The sequence below is a fragment of the Lacerta agilis genome, chromosome 6 (genome assembly GCF_009819535.1).
Source record: "Lacerta agilis isolate rLacAgi1 chromosome 6, rLacAgi1.pri, whole genome shotgun sequence".
In the NCBI taxonomy this organism is placed as follows: domain Eukaryota; kingdom Metazoa; phylum Chordata; class Lepidosauria; order Squamata; family Lacertidae; genus Lacerta; species Lacerta agilis.
Window position 1 is genome coordinate 16,363,914 of NC_046317.1, and position 16,919 is coordinate 16,380,832.

The window sequence follows — 16,919 nt, forward strand, 5'->3', positions numbered from 1 at the left end:
ATAGCTCACATTTCCTGATTATGAATGTCATAGCAGAGGCGTAAGGAAATTAAAGCTGCAATCCTATACACATTTAATTGGAAATAAGTACCACTGAACTCAGTGTAAACATGCATAGGATCAGACAGTAATTTCATAATTTTTTCTTTCTCTTGAAAGAAAAACAAAATATATGTCTTCCTAATTTCTTCCAGCTGTGGTTCTAAAGTGGAACAAAACTATTTAAGTTCTAGCAAAGCCACATAATTTATTTCACTAAGCTCATGAAATTTAAAACATAATTATAAAATCATAACAATGCATTGTTCTTCATCGGGAAAAAATCTAGCGAAAAAATGCATCTTTAAACATACATTCTTGCTCTGTATTGTCTAGCCATCACAAAAACCACTTTTGTGATTTGAGAAGTAGGTAGCACTAAACAATATTGTATCTTCATTTGTTGATAAACCGTCAGACTTACAATTTACTTAGCTAGGGTAGGGTGGGGTGGGGGGACTTACATTGACATATTTTTAAACCATTTTTCGCTGATGTATCCTTGTGTATCTCTGTGCACTTCAAGGCCAAGGCATTTTGAAAGTTTTACATTTAGCCTGAATAGGGTGCCTTGAAAAGATTCCCCCTTGAATGAGAACAAAAGAAAGCACAGAAATGTTAATCAATTCTAAGTGTCACTAAGCATTTTCCAAGAAATAATTTATGTGGTATTTCTTCTCACAATCAGTGCAGTTTTGATAGTTTCCCCCCCTCAGTTCCCCCTTCCCCAAACAAAAGGAATTTTCATGGGTGCTGCCTTTCACAGGGCAAACTTCCTCGTGAGGTGAAAGAACAGGAGGCTTGTGCCTTTTACAAATACGTGAGTTACTTGGGGAAGCAGGCAAACCAACCAGTCCCCACTCCCCCCCCCAAAAAAAAGGCAAGGCAACATCAAGGCAACCACAAAACCCAAAACTTCCCTTCCCTTTGTTAGCTACCTACCTACGCTGATTTTTCTCTCTAGTCACCCACACTTACATACCGGTATAGACAAAACACTCAACCTCTGTGTTCAGTACATGTGGCCAGCAACCAGCAGCCATCGAAAGTCATTGAACAAGCATCTTCTAGAATAGATTACCTGTTGGCATCAGCCGAGGGAGCATCTGTAGGTATTAACTTAATAAAAGACTGCTGAAAAGATAACCAGCTTGCCATCACAAGGGTTTTAGTGATTTGAAATATTTATTTAATTTAAGCTGTTTGGAAAGCAAGCACGTTGCTTATGTTTGTTGTTAGGGTGGAATCACTTCGACCACTTCCAACTCCTTCCATCTCAACAAAGTAAAAAATGCTGCCCGTTATATAGCTGTGAATTGATCTCATCAAATAACTTGTTCCCGCCCCCGCCCCCCTTCTTAGTACAGGTTACTTGACATCAAGATACTGAACTTGACTTAATTTGGCACCAGTGTCCTTTTAAGATTAATCCACATGCAATAAATAGCAGGCTCCCACACTGTTCTCTTCCACATTCAAGTTTCATCCATATAGGCCTCCGTATCACTTGTTACCTCATCATGCAATTCACCACCGAAGTGTTACTGTTGAAAGGTTTTCGGGTTGGGATCGGATGGATGCAAAAAGATCTGTGAGCAGAATTCCACTGTATATCAGTTGCTTGGAGTCACAAGTGTGGAAAGAGCTGCTGCTTTCCGGTGCTGCTTGTGGGTTTCCCATAGGCATCTGGCTGGCCACTGTGAGAACAGGATGCTGGACTAGATAATCCAACAGGTCTCTTATGTTCAAAAGCAGTTAAAAAAGTAAACTCAGAGTAAAACAGTAAAAACAGAGTCGCCATTTAATGCTAAGAGTATTCTGAAATTTGATTAGTTAATGGCTAGCCCCACAACATCCCCTTACGGATCTGAACAGTTGCAAAAGAATGATTTCTCCCTTTCTTCCTCTACACGCAATTCTGGTTATTACATTGCAAAACGTAGTAAGTGTGAAAGGGCAAGGTGCTCATTTCCATACAGTTGGGGACATGTGAAGGACATGTGCCAAGGAGTTGTGGCTCAATTGCAGTTGCCCAGAATTTGTCACTGAGTTACTGTTGGCATCCATCTGTCCTTGAGTGTTTGGGAATACCGGTAGTTATCTTCCTTTCCCATTTTATGTGCTCCATACAGGAAAAGTCTGCAGGGTATAAGCACAGCAACCATGGTGCTATCTAGTCTAGCATTTTGTTCCCACAGTGGCTAACCAGATTCCTATGGGAAACCCACCAGCAAGACATTGCTGTCGGCTGGCCATGTGTAGCTACAACTATGCAGTGGATTATGATTTTGGCATACAATAAAATGTATGATACAAACCAAACATTAGGTTTGCAGTGACATGCAAAAAAATTGGCAGAGCAATCCAAACTTCCCTTATGCCAGGCTGTGCCTGCATCATGATGCTGTTCTCAGTTTGCTGGCACACAGCTTCTTTGCCGATCTGCTGATTATGCTGGCAGGCTGAAAACCACCAGGAAAGGGTGGAGCCCACTCTGGTTCTGAAGGATTCTGAGCAACAACAAAAAATTAAGCTTTTGACATGAATATACCCATTTAAGTGTTTATACAACAAGTAGTAACTCCATTTCCCCCCACAATGAAAAATATGCTTCTTCACGTGTTATACATGTTACACAGAGGGAAGGAAACAGGTATATTTTGGCAATTAGCCATGACAGTGAAATGGAACTTCCATGTTCAGAGGCAATGTGCCCCTGTTGCTGTAACAGAAAGTAGTAATCAACGCTGAAGACCCACTGAAGTTATTGGACATGACTAACTTAGGCTCATTAATTCCAGTTGGTCTACTCTGAGTAGGACTTTACTGAATACAATCAAAATGAATAAAAAGCATATTGCCTTTATGCCATGATGATGTGCTCCTTAGAGCTCATTGGCTGGGCACTGTTGAATCAGAATTCAGGAATCGAAGACTGGACTAAGCTATTTGTAAATATGCTAAGTAAACAGCTGTAGTGAATCGCTGCTTCCTGATAACAAAAGGTGTACACCTAATATATAAGTGGACCTTAGACTCGTACTATATTGCTTCTTGTTTTCATAAAGTTATGTGTGGAACTTCCCATCTGTCAAAATAATTTTTAAAAGATGATTAATTCATTTGGTTTTAGTTCTACAGATTTTGGTACTTTTATTTACCTTTTTTTTTTTTTGCTTCTTTCATATATATATATATATATATATATATATATATATATATATATATATATATAGTTAAACTACTAAACCTACATTGCTCAAAAATTGTTCAGACCTTAGGTCAAGGAAATTGCAGCATTACATCCCAATAGAAAATGTGTTTCCCTACTCTAAAATAGCCACTTAAGCAAGAATGTGGAAATGATTTATTTGAAGCTAAATCTTCACCTCAGCTGTGGCATGACTGCACAATCATTCATAGAAAGACCGTTATACTTTAGATTCAAAGAAAAGAATACTAATGACCAAAACAGTTGTGTGTATAAAATTTTAAATTACATTCAGGGGAGACGAAATTAAAATTACAAAAATCACACATGAAACTGTTCCTGTCATCTATATGAATGGAGTAAGGGAGGGTTTTTACATTCTCCAAACTCTCTAACACACACCAATCCCCTAAGGTTTTACTTTTATGGAGAAGTATCAAGTATACAAAATCAGATGTACAAAATCAGTCTGAGAACAGGGAAATTTTTATTTCACTGTTAACAGCAGCCATAGTTCAGCTTTAGAAGTAAGCAACTAATCTCTCTTCACTTGTAGTTGAAAATATGGAAACACATTCCAGTGTGCACCAACAGATGCATCTAGGCAGTTCAATGTTGTGAAAATAAGGTTTAACTACCTGAACGTACAAACTGCTCTTGCAAGGTGTGCCTGAACCCTTATATCCCAGTTTGATCATTGAGATCATCTGCAGGAGCCTCTGGCTGGTCCCAGAGTTGGTGAGGCTCATTTTACAAGAGAAACTGAGCCAGTCCTACGGGACACCCTGCCAAGAGAGATTCAGTAAGCACCTTCCATGCCAACTTTTCAACACCTGCTGAAAACTTTTCTATTCCGCCAAGCCTGTGCAGGCAATTAAGAGTACATCCCCCACAACGGTCTACTGTTGCTTGTTTTTAATTCTTTTGCTAGCTTTTCTTATGGTTTTACTATAGTTTTATATTGCAGTAAACCAATTTGATATATTTCTATGATAGAGTGGTATATAATTTTTTTTTTGATAAATAAATAACTACCAGCAGACTTTTGAAGCAGGGCTGACATCAGCATTTAGCATCATTGGACAGCTGCTGGAGTCGACCACTGATGCCTGCCCAGGCTTCCTCTTTATGGAAAGCTATCTAGACCTGCTCTCTGTGCAGTGCTAGGCAGATAGGTGCAGCCACCATTTTAATCTCTAACACTGCCCCTGATGCAACTCCAAGAACACTGCTGCTGCCCACTGGGATCCACCGATGAAGTGGCTCTCCAGGAAGCACTTTGCCCAAGGGCCCCCTGTATTGAAGGAAACGAAACTCAAAACATTACCTAATCTAGCCAATCATACTGATCATTGAATCAATCGCTGAATTGTAGAGTTGGAAGGGGCCCTGACGATCATCTAGTCCAACCCCCCTGCAATGCAGGAATCTCAACCAAAGCATCCATGACAGATGGCCATCCAACCTCTGCTTTAAAATGTCCAATGCAGGAATATGCAACTGTCTCGTATTGGGTTCAAACCTGTGACCTTGGCGTTATCAGCACCATGCTCTAATCAACTGAGCTGTCCAGTGCCTAGGGAAAGGTTTTTGCATGCAGGTTAACCCTGCTAGGATCGTAAAAGTTTACTTTGTTGAGGAACAAGCACAACACCCAGCAGATCTACACTTTTAGTGTGTGTAAGCAAGAAGTCAGTAAATGGTGCCCTTCGAGCCAGCTCCACACGTACAGTGGTACCCCGGGTTGCCTACGTAATTGGTTCCTGGTTACAGTTCGTAACCCGAAAAGTACGCAACACAAACAAGCGTGCGAAAAACCCAGAAGTAGCAGTTTGCGCATGCGCGAACTATGCAGAACGCTTCTGCGCATCCGCGTGTTGCGCGCGCTCCGGGTTGCGCTTCTGGGTTACCGGAGTTCGAAACCCGAAAAGTATGTAACCTGGAGTGTATGTAACCCAAGGTACAACTGTACATATCTGCATGTGCCTCCCCATCCCTCCCTACAGCTGCATCGGCCGCTTTCTCCCATTTACAAGTGTAACATAAAAGAGGAGGCCTTCTGGATCAGGCCAAAAAGCGCTCTGTTCTTGCAATAGCCATGTGATGCCTGCAAGCAGAACCTGAGCAGAATAATACCCTCACCTGCAATTCCCAACAACTGGTATGGAGATGCATCTTGGCTCTCCCCCTTAAGAGGCTAAGTTGTTCAAAGGCCATCCCTTGCTTGGATCTCACAGCAAGTGACTCACTCACTGCCAAGACCACTGTCGCTAGTCAGCCTGGGAAGAAAATGGTTAACTTTTGCCTCTCTCTGGTCTCTAAAGGGAGTGAGCCAGTAGGTTAAAAATTAGTTGCCAACCAAGACTGTAGAGACAATTTGTTCAACACACTTCCACTGGAGATTTTTTTTTACACTGTAATGAGAAGAAACTCAGGCTTTCAGCTCAGCACATAAAGCTTTAGCTGCACCTGCACAATAGTGCAAAAATATTTGGCCTTTTAACATTCTTATTGAGCTTACCATGTACCACTAAAAATAAATTGATTTGAATAGTAATGAAGATGGAAATAAAAATACATTCTCCAGTGCACAAACATATCCCGAGTCTCTGCAAAAGACAGATTTGAACTCATCTGCTCAGAAATTGATTGCAATCTCATAAAAACGAGAGGTTCTAACCTTTCAGGGGATGAGTAACGGAGCTAAAATCCCCCTAGGCTAATATCACGTGGAATTGATATTAAAGCCAAATTTTTAATTAAGAATACTCAGGTGAAGCATTTTTATGCTGCAATATATAGAAGGGGAGTTAGGGAAGGAAGACCAAGAAGATGGAAAAGAAGTCAGAAAAGAAACTATCATTCACTTTGAACTACAGCACAGACCTCTTGATTTTAAAAGTTCAAGCTACAACTTTTTTGGTAAACTGCTTAGAGCATGTGTTGGCAAACTAAGGCCTGGGGGCCAGATGCGGCTCAATTGCCTTCCAAATCCAGCCCGCAGACAGTCCAGGAATCTGTGTGTTTTTATTTAAAATGCATCTCTGGGTTATTTGTGGGGCATAGGAATTCATTCATTCCCCCCCCCAAAAAAAATATAGTCTGGCCCCCCAAAGGTCTGAGGAACAGTGGACCAGCCCCTTGCTGGAAAAGTTTGTTGACCCCTGGCTTAGAGTTTTTAGTTACAATTAAGTGGCATACAAGCTCTGTTAAATAATAGTAAAACAAAACAAAAACCTTTAAAAATATCCACACAAAGGTTTGGTCCATTTCCAACTTACCCTGTATCCTTTTCAGCATTCTGCCTTGATTAGAACAAGTAAATAGATGGACGAAACAAACTGTGTAACAATGCAAGGGATGATTATTAGGTCATTGTGTGGCTGCATTAAGAATATTGCACAGTGAAGCTGGAACAACTGAAATTAATCTGCTGCCTTGTGAACCTGCACAGTGAATAGGGGAACAATTATTCACTCTCAAAATATAAAAAGCCAAAATCGTTGGCCGAAGGTGATTAATCACACTAAGGAACTCACTGCCACTAGATGTTGCAATGTCGTCTAACACAGAGAGCTTTTAAAGAGGAACAGATGGATACATGGAAGATCCTACTTGGCTCAGCCAGAGATGCAATCCAGTTTTCAGGCACTGTTTACTTTGGAATCCCAGATAGATAATGCCACCATTGTCTGCCTGTGAAGCTCACAAAGAAATCTGCTTTTCCGCTACCACACAGGTTGCTTCATCAGAATAAACCAATGGTTGGGCCAGTCACAGCCGCCTTATGAGCCGCTTTCTTAGCATTCAAGAGTGAAAATGCTAGCAACCATTTTATTTTGGGCCTGCTTGTCTGATGGCCTTAGGAAGTCATTTCCAATTTGGGTTGCTTACAGACTGCCCTCTTTTAAAGCAACCAGATTGCTGCTGCTAAAATCCAGTAAAACAATGTTAAACCTTTGGCGAATTTTCCTCACTCAGGGCAGAACACACTAGATTACTTTCCAGCCTGTTCTAATTTATATACTCTTCAGGTAGCGTCCAAATATTTAAAGCAATTCTGCCCTTGATTCTGGTACTTTTTGAGCAAAGCACAAAGCAGGGCAGTGAAGTTATTAGACAGTGGAGTTATCAGTTCCACCTATAACTGCAAAGTTGAGCTGCAGATAGTCTATCTTCTAAATGGGACAGAATGGGGAAGAAGAGAAATAACTGTTGAAAAAGTCTTCTTAAAAAGCTGAGATAAACTTGTTTTCGCTCCTTACAAAAGCCTTGTGAATCTTCTTCTTCTAAAATTTTGTTTAATAATAATAATAATTTATTATTTATACCCCGCCTATCTGGCTGGGTTTCCCCAGCCACTCTGGGCGGCTTCCAACAGAACATTAAAATGCAATAATCTATTAAACATTAAAAGCCTCCCTTAACAGGGCTGCCTTCAGATGTCTTCTAAAAGTCTGGTAGTTGTTTTTCTCTTTGACATATGGTGGGAGGGCGTTCCACAGGGCGGGTGCCACTGAAATACAACTGAACAGCTGGAAAGTGGTCATTTACATGAATTTGGAGCATACACTGATTGTAATAATGCAATCATTTGCCTTTTTTTTTTTGCAACCAGACTTACAATCTTTACTTCAAACATAATGGAGAGAGAAAAAAATGAAGCCACTCTAGCTTCTAGAAGGAAGTCTTTTAAGAAAACACTTCACGCTGATGTAATTTTAGTGACAAAGAGCATGGAATCCCCAGTTCGAATCTTACCTCTGTATGTCACATGATACAAAAGTAAGTTTCTTTTGTTGTTTTATTGCTTTAATATTTTATAGGAACCACCTTGAGCGTTTTTAATAGGTGGGATATATTTTTGAATAAAAATATAATGCTGACCTAACCTTGAGGGTTGTTTTTAAAGAGTACAAGATACTGTATGTGAAGCACTTTAAAAGCATCATCATCATCGCCGCCGCCACCTATTTATTTATTTATTTTTATATTTACAGACTAAAGCAAACTGGGTGGCATAGTAATTACTACTTTAGGCATAGAAAAACGGCTTGGAATAACTTTTTGCAGTAGACCCCCTTCCCATATCATGGATCGCAAACAACTTTTTTAAAAATTCCCCAGTGTATTTAACACAGGTCCAATATATCTTGAGCATGTATAACCAGTTGCATCATTCTTGATTTGGGCATTAAACCTGTGCACACCAATCCAATGGAAACATGCACCAAACAGTTGAAGCTGCAGACATGGAATCTCTTTTTAAGAACTAAGACCTCCAAAAGCTTTATGGTGGGTCTGGGGAAGCAAGTGAAACTAAATCTAGCTCTTCACTTCCCTGCCTATTTCTGGGATTTTACATTTTAAAAGTAGGTTCTGTGTTGCTGGATCTGAGAAATTTTGTACGTCCACTTCACCTAATTGCACATGCTTAAAGATCCAACTTAAGATTCAAATGAAGAACCCCACTTGTGAATGCATGATGTTCATGACACAATCACTACAGTCATACCTCTTCTTGCGAATGCTTCATGTTGAGTTTTTTCGGGTTAAGAACGCGGCAAACCCGGAAGTGTTTACTTCCAGGTTTCGCAAACACGCACAGAAGCATTCTACATGGTTTGCGCATGCAGAAGCACCACCCTGGTTGCGGACTTTTCAGGGTGCAAACGGCACCCCGGAATGGATCATGTTCGCAACCAGAGGTACCACTGTACAAATTATTTGATCAGATTTTAGACCCCAACTTTCAACAGGTTCCCATGGAGCCAAAACTGATCTAGGTTTCTACCCAACTAAGTCACTGTGTGAGCAGAACAGCTTTTGCTCACACAACAGAATTTCCCCTCCCTCTCCTGCCCCTACACCAAATCTGCTCTGGGGTGCCCCCAAACCTCCAGAGCAGATTTGGGGTTGGTACAGGGAGGAGGAAGAGAAGTTTTGTTGCGTGGACAGAATTTGGATTTAACCTGTCATTAATTCAAAATAACATCATCAAATAGAAAATTTCCAAACCAGACGTCACAGAATACAAAAAATATTTAAATCTCAAAGTAACGAAAAGAGTGTTTTTATTGTTCACCTAAAGAAGTTTTACAATAAAAATACCTTTAAAAGCAAGCAAGTTATCCTTCTATTGTTCCAGCAATTTAGTTTAAAAACATTTTTACGAAATTTTCTTAACAAAGCCAGAGGTGTAACTGGATAGATAATACAACATCTTCTTTCCTTAGATTTTTTGTGAATAGCATTTTTAATTGGTCACAGTCTAAAGCAAACAATCCCAGAACATACACACTATCCAGTATACACAATATAAAAGAAAAGAAAATCAAAACCGCTGTGGAACAAAATACTCAAAAACCAAATTAAAAAACCCATAGTAGAACAACACAGTGGTTAAAGTACACTCCATCCCTTGATAAGTTGTGCTCTATGCCTTGATGGCACGGGAAATTAACAGCACTCTTTTGAAGAATGGAAAATACATAATCAAGTACATATCAAGTTTTAATAAGTGGGATTTAATTAATTATGCATTAGTAATAAATGTGGTGGCTCATTTGGTGAAATAGTGTTCAGGTTGATTTGGTGGGTAGGGGAAAGAGAAAATGGGTATGTTTTAACGTTTTGTAACAATTTAAGAATTCATAGTTCTTTTAACACCATCTTCGTAACAGAAGTGTTTTACACTTGTACAATGTTAATTACTTTATTATACATGGAAGCCTGCAAAAGGCCAATTACACAATAAGACTGCAAACAACCACTGGTACTTTTCTGCCTTCAGAAAGTACGCAAGACAGAAACATCACCAAAAGTACATTTTTAAAAATCTGCGGAAACATCACCAAAATTACATTAAAAAACTAATTAGAAAAAAATACATCTGAAAAAAAGAAAAGTGGTTCTGGGCAGTGCAACTGCTTTTTAGCAGTTTTTAAAATAGCCACTAAGTTTTCTATAGGTTTCCGTGGCTCCACAGGCGCTAATCAAGATTCACATATCATAAATAATGTACCACAAAATATACATGAATTTGAGCAACAATTCCTTGGAGATTCTGGTTACAATAAACCACGTACATATTGGTCACATGGTTCATACATTTAGGCCAACCTCATTGTCCTTCTACACATCATTTAGCCACATGTAATCTTAACCCCACCCCCACCCCCCAAAATACTCAAGACTGCATGTGGGCATGGTTGACTAAGCTAGTAGATCCCAATGCACTTTGGAGGACCTCTTTATGTACAACTGAGTATTTTTTTCTTATTGTATCTTCTAAGGAAACCTTTATGGCCTTCTAAAATAGGAGCATTCGCCTTTTAAAAATTGTTCAACTTTTGATGCCACAAGGCATCTGAAAACACATAATAAGTTATGCAATCTTCTGGAATGTAAATCTTCTAAAATTCCAGCTGTTGAGCTAAAAGGAACTTGGAAAGGATCACAAACCATGGAGGGTGAGCTTGGCATTGAAAATGGATGAAAAAGGAAGAAGACCCAAGACACCAAACTGGAATATTTAAGTAGGGGGAAGAGAAGGATTGGTAGCCAATTGGGGATTTTTTTTAATTATAAAAAACCCCTGTATTTAATAAATAATGCATTCCCAAAAAGTATATAAATTAAGACTGCAATTTCAGATTGGGGTTCCAATGACATCAAAATGGCACTTTAAAATTACAGCCTTCATGGGGAAATGGGGTGGACATTATTGTTATTATTAAAGCTATCATTCCAGGCTTATACCAAGGATCTGAGAGTATCCCACCAGTCTGGAATGAGTATCATCATCTAGAAGAACAAATAAAGAAGTATGTTAACACGTATAACAAGTTGTAGGTAGCTAAGTTCTCAGAATTTTTGTATCACCCAGATATGAGACAGCAATTTCTGATGTCTTAAAATCCCTTTGTTAAATGGTGAAGTAGATTTGCCACTTATTTGTAAATTGGAAACTCCAATACACCAACAGTGCACAGAATCCCCTTGCTTCATTACATTTTCCTGAGAGTAAAGCAATTAAAATAAACCTTAATCCTAGGAACAAAGGTTTTTGTGAGTTTTTTTTTTCTTTCGTTTTTTCCCTTTTTTGCATTTTCAACTTTTCAGGCTATTCCCTGACAATCTAAATAGGTAAGTTTGATTGCTAAACACTGTCACATGAACAACAAAAAAGTGAAGTATCAAGTCTATTAATCTGATTTAAAAACCATAATACAAACTGATCTAAAATTACTTTAACAAAAACTAAATATGAAAAGTTGCATTGAAAGGGCGTGTTACATTATTTGTATTAGGATCGTGTAGAAACATTCCAATGGCAGTGTTATCAAAATAAAACTAATACATTAAGACCACCTCCAAGCCTAGTCATACTTGGAACTTTACCTATAACTTTGGCTAGTTGGGGTCTTTACTCTTGTACTACATGGCTCACTTACATCAGACATTATATTTGTATACCCTGAGAAATCTGACACTGAAGTCCTTACTCTATGGTCCACTTCCCCATTAGAGTTAGCAATGAAAGTCATTGGCACCCTGCTGCCCGTCTTAAACTGAGAACCAAATGCTTGTGCAAAGGTCTCTATCTGGTATGTTGCTCGATGCTCTAAGTCCTTCTGGGGATCTATCTGGTTAGCTAGTTCCTGAGAAGGAAGTGGAAAGCTTGATGAAGATTCTAGATTTTTTTGTTCCTTCTGGCTATTCAATTTTTGAGGTGTGGACTGATAGCCTGATGAAGTGTCTATGTTCTTCTGGGAGTCTATCAGATCATCTAGTTCTTGTGAAGGAGTCAACTGTTGATGTGTTGCTTCCAAAGCAGATAAATAAAAACCTGGCTGAGATCCAAGCAACATCCCAAAAGGAGGCTTTGACAATGCAGATGGCAACACTGAGGTAACAGATTGGCTGAAACCACACTCAAGTGGAGATGTAGTGTATATTTGTTTGTCTTGAAACAAAGTATGGTTATGAAGGCCTGAAGACAAACTTACAAATTGGAAACTGGGTCCAAAAGCAAAACCAGTGCTATTAGTTGTTCTTTCAAAAGCATGTTGGAGGTATTTTGAGTATTCTTGCAACATGTTTGCTTTGTCATTTGAAGCTGTTTGGGAGCTGGGGCTCAAATTCTCCTCTTGAACCATCTCTGTATGTTCTCCTGAGGCATGTAAGTCCACACGCTGTTCAGTAATGCTGAAGGGATCTTCCTTCTGGCCTTCTGATTTGTGAGAGTACTGCTCTAAAAGACTTTGCAAGACTTCATCAGGAATGCCAGACTTATCGTGGCAAGATTTGATGTCAGCATTTAGAGATGATGAGTCAATAAGAGATAACGGGGTTTCACTGTCCATAACACTCACACCTGCAGACTGTATTACAGACGGTTGGGAGGCCATATGCCCAACATTTATAGAAAAGGCACTGTTACTGCTGGCAGTTTGCAAGTATCTTCTTTTCTTTGAAAATTGTATGGCATCGTCATAATTGCTATTTATTTGACCTGGTTTACTACTTGCAGTTTGAACGAAGCCAATAGCATCCACACTGGTATTTGCGACTATGCCAAGAGAGCCACTTGGTTTTCCAGACAATTGTTTTTGACCAAGAAGGTCTGGTAATGGTGACACAAAGTTAAGAAAACTCTTGTCTGTACCTTTCCTGTTTCCTTTTTTAAAGACTAATTTTGGCACCTTTTTCTGCAGTTCTTCTATCCCAGTGCCAATTAAGCCACCACTGGAAGACACTATAGGAATCTCCACCGCATAATTCTGCAAGGTCATATTAGATGCAATCTGAGAGTCAGATACTTTATGAGTAGGCTTATGCTCTTTGTTTTCAGTGGATACACATTTTGCTTTGCTTTTTCTCCTTGACGAACCTGTATTTCCCTGAGACAACATAGACAAGTTGCCCATGCTATGGTTTGATGGCCCAGGATCCATTCCAGCACCTGCTTTCCCTATGGCTTCTCCACATGTACGTCTGTGCTTCAACAGTCTATCAGTCCTTGAAAAATACTGCTGGCAGGTTTCACATTTGTATGGCTTTTCTCCACTGTGCGTCCTCTTGTGCCTCTCCATGTGATACTTCTGGATGAACTTCATACTGCACTGGTCGCACCCAAACGGCTTCTCCCTGCTGTGGATCTTTTCATGCCTCTGCAGCAAATACTTCTGAATGAAACCCATGTTGCACTGGCTACACTGGAAAGGCCTCTCGCCGGTATGGATAAGCACATGCCTGCGCAGGTGGTAGGAGCTCCTGAAAGCAGCGCTGCAGTGCTCACAGACATGAGGTTTCTGGCTAGGGGACAGCATGGCAGCTTCTCCATCTCCCGCTGCAAGGGGCTTGGACGAAACGCTCGGCTTCCTCTTGGCTTTGATTCCCTGAGATTCCGACTTTGGCCTCTTCATCTTCCTGGCCTGGGCGTCAAGCTTGGGCTCGTCCGAGCTGCCAACACCCACCTCGCCGCCGCCGCCTCGGATGCCCAGCAGCAAGTCTCCTCTGTGGGGGTGATGGTGCAGGTGGTGGAATAGGCTGAGGTCTTGGATCACGCTCTGGCTGGCCCCTTCCACTCCGCTTCCACCACCTACAAGGTTCGGGTGCCTCTCCTCCCCGGCTATCCCAAAGAGGCCCCCATAGTGGTGGTGATGGTGGTGGTGGTGGTGCTGTTGCTGCTGCTGCTGCTCCTCTTCCTCCTGGTCGCTGGGTTTCTCCTGCTTGATATTCATGAGCGAGTGGAAGAAGCCCCAGGAGCCCCGCTGCGACGACGACGAGGAGGCCGTGAGAGGGAAGCCCCCCGCCGGCTCTTTCTTGAAAGTCATGCCCTGAGGGTGAGGAGGCGGCGGTGGGGCGGGGGGCTCGGCGGCAGTTGCGGTGGTCACGGTGGAAGAGGAGGAGGAGGAGGAGGAGGAGGAAGAAGAAGACGACGAGGCGGCGGACGAGGACGATGAGTTGGCGGACGAGGCGGAGGCCAAAGCCAGCCCGCAATGTTGCGGGGGCGCGGCTGGCCGGGTGAAGCTGGTGACGGGCGGCAGGCGGTGGTTGAACATGACCATGCTGGGGGGGAAGGTGGGCTCCATCGCCGCCCTCTTGGAGGAGGAGGAAGAAGAGCCGCCGCCGCCGCCGCCTCCCAGGAAGCCGCTGCCGAGCTTCATGTCCCCCTCGGGGCCGGGAAAAAGGAGCAGCGGAGCCGGGCCGGAGGAGGAGGAAAAGAGGGCGAAGGCGACGAAGGGGAGGCGCGGCCCTCTGGGGTGGCTATTGCCGCAAGACCCCGCTCGCTTTGCAGTCACTCACCCGGCTGCCCGGCCCGGCCCTCTCTCTCCCTCGCCGCTCCTCAGCGCCCGCTCGCCCGGAGCATCCTTCTTCTTCTTCTTCGCTGCCGCCGCTCGGCCCCACCCGGCCCAGCCTCGCCGCCGCTGCTTTCTCCGCCGCCTCCAGTTAAAAATATCGCCGTCTCCGCTCCACAATGGAATTAGCAGAGCCGCCCCCCCTCGCTGGAAAGGCCCCACACTGCCCATGCGCCACGCGGGGCATGCCGGGAAAAATTGCCCAGTCAGGGTAGCAGCCGCGGCGGCGCCGGCGGTGGGGAAGGCGGGAAGGGCGCAGGCGCGGGTAGGACCCCCTTGCGCGTCTCTCTGCCTTGCGCTCCTTCCCCCTCCACCACCACTCCGCCTCCTCCCTCGCGCGCATTACCTCACTCACGCCTCAGTCGGGCCGCGTTTCCTGCCGGGCACCTACTGAGAAAAGAGGGACGGGGACCAGCCAGTGCCCCCCCCGTCCCCCACAAGAATAAATAACAGTTGGGTCGTAGCGGGGGTGTCAATGGGCACGGGGCTGTGTAGGTCACATAAGCACATTTTCAGTATCGTGTGTACGCGGGCACACGCGAGTTGACACGTCTAGATAATACTGTACAGATTGGGTAAAGGGGTCTACGTTCGGGGGGGGGGGAAGAAACCTATTGGGTTCTGATCCGTGCCATGGTAAGAGTTAAGCCCCGCTGGTTTCAGTGGGACCTAAGTACACCCCCCCCCCCCCAATAAAAGTGTGCGCCTGGTGCGATTTCATCCCTGGGAGTTACAAAGAATGAATGGCGGGGCGGGCGAACCAAATAGGGAGGAGGCGAACCTTTCGTCGCCCTCGGCTACTTAGTAAGCCAGATAGCGGCTTGAATGTTGAAAAGGCTGCTCGCCGCTTCAAGGGGATACCGGGAAATGCTTCCTAGCCGTAAGGCCAGAATGGAGCAATAGATCAGATAGCCAGTGGAAGTTGTGAAATCTCCTGCGTTTCGCTGCACCTGGTGGAAACCAAGGCGTTCCCTGCCACTTAGGTTCTCCAAATCCAGTCTACAAACACGCTTCTTTAAATAAAATATATGAGATGTGAAAATCCATAGTCAACCAATGAATTGCCTCCATCTTTTTCTTTGGAGACAACTGCATATAGCATGCCGTGTCCATTTTGGAAATTAAAACCCTTTAGCAAGATATGCCAGGTTCTCCTACCCACAGGGCATATGGCACAGTTGCATAGATAATGAAAATAGGGTTTAATGGGGGGGGGGAATCTATAGGCTCCATTTCCAGCTGTTCTGCGGTTTTAAAACAGCAAGGCTGAAATCCTATGCTCACTCGCTTCTGAGTTGTCGTGCATAGGGCTGCACTGTAAATTATTCTGGCTCAATCATCAAATAGGGTTCACTGTTAATACAGTTTCACAGTGCCATTTCTTCCTATACAATAGATGGGAGTGGAGGCAAGTTGTGCAAATCATATGCTTATCCTTCACTTTCAAATTAAACATCTGTAAAATTAGGGGAAATGGCAACAAAGTGACAACACAGATTTGAGGTAGGTATCAACAATCTTGACTAAAGGATACCAACGTTTCCGCGCACTGCTTTGGTTCGCCAGAAGCGGCTTAGTCATGCTGGCCACGACCTGGAAACTGCGGACAAACACCAGCTCCCTCAGCCTATAGAGCGAGATGAGCGCCGTAACCCCAGAGTCGTCTGCGACTGTACCTAACGGTCAGGGGTACCTTTACCTTTACCTTTACCTTACCAACTCCCAATGTTTCAAGCTAGAACAGGTCACCAGGAAATAATTTTGACACAATTATTTGATAGATCGAGAAGTATCTGTCTTCAGAATTATGAAAGTGCTTGAATTCTAAAGTGTTAAACACTCATCATACCACCAAATAGCTGTGTCAAAATTATTCCTAATTCATTTATGGGAGGGGGTACTTTTCATTATGAATTTTTAATACTCAGTCTTTGTTGTTACTCGATAGATAGATAGATAGATGATAGATAGATAGATAGATAGATAGATAGATAGATGTTTTAATCATCTGCACAGCCAAGCAAAAGTCACATGATTTCATTTTTCAGATCTTGAAATTTTATAGACAAAAGTATGAAAGAATGTGGGGCATATGAAAGACTGTCAGATCTGATATTCAAAAAATTTGAATTCATTATGTATATTCATTATGCTCAGATGACATATAAATATTTATATTACTCTTTCTTCACCATAGCAACAGGGTTTGTGGTTATTTTAATAAGTTTCTAGCCCTTATGGAGATATGGGGTGGGGAGACATGGACACAGCATCCTGCCTTTCAGAGTTCTGGCAATTGAGTA

General features: G+C 42.5%; 1 protein-coding gene and 1 long non-coding RNA gene across 3 annotated transcripts in view; both read right to left on the minus strand.

The window, feature by feature from the left end:
• Window positions 1-537: 537 nt before the first annotated feature.
• LOC117048076 overlaps window positions 538-16,919 on the minus strand; it is a 35,069-nt gene continuing 18,687 nt past the window's right edge. Inside the window, exon 3 of the long non-coding RNA XR_004426797.1 lies at window positions 538-625. This is a non-coding gene — a long non-coding RNA (uncharacterized LOC117048076). The remainder of the gene's footprint in view (window positions 626-16,919) is intronic.
• ZNF281 (zinc finger protein 281) lies at window positions 9,308-14,608 on the minus strand. Of its 2 annotated transcripts, XM_033151440.1 has the most exons (2): window positions 14,389-14,608; window positions 9,308-14,187 (listed from the first exon to the last, which is right to left on the minus strand). In XM_033151440.1, the coding sequence occupies exons 1-2, from the start codon at window positions 14,422-14,424 to the stop codon at window positions 11,650-11,652; spliced, it is 2,574 nt and encodes an 857-aa protein (XP_033007331.1). In that variant the 5' UTR covers window positions 14,425-14,608; the 3' UTR covers window positions 9,308-11,649. The 2 variants fall into 2 exon arrangements, with proteins under 2 accessions (XP_033007331.1, XP_033007330.1); XM_033151439.1 differs by having other exon boundaries at window positions 9,308-14,439.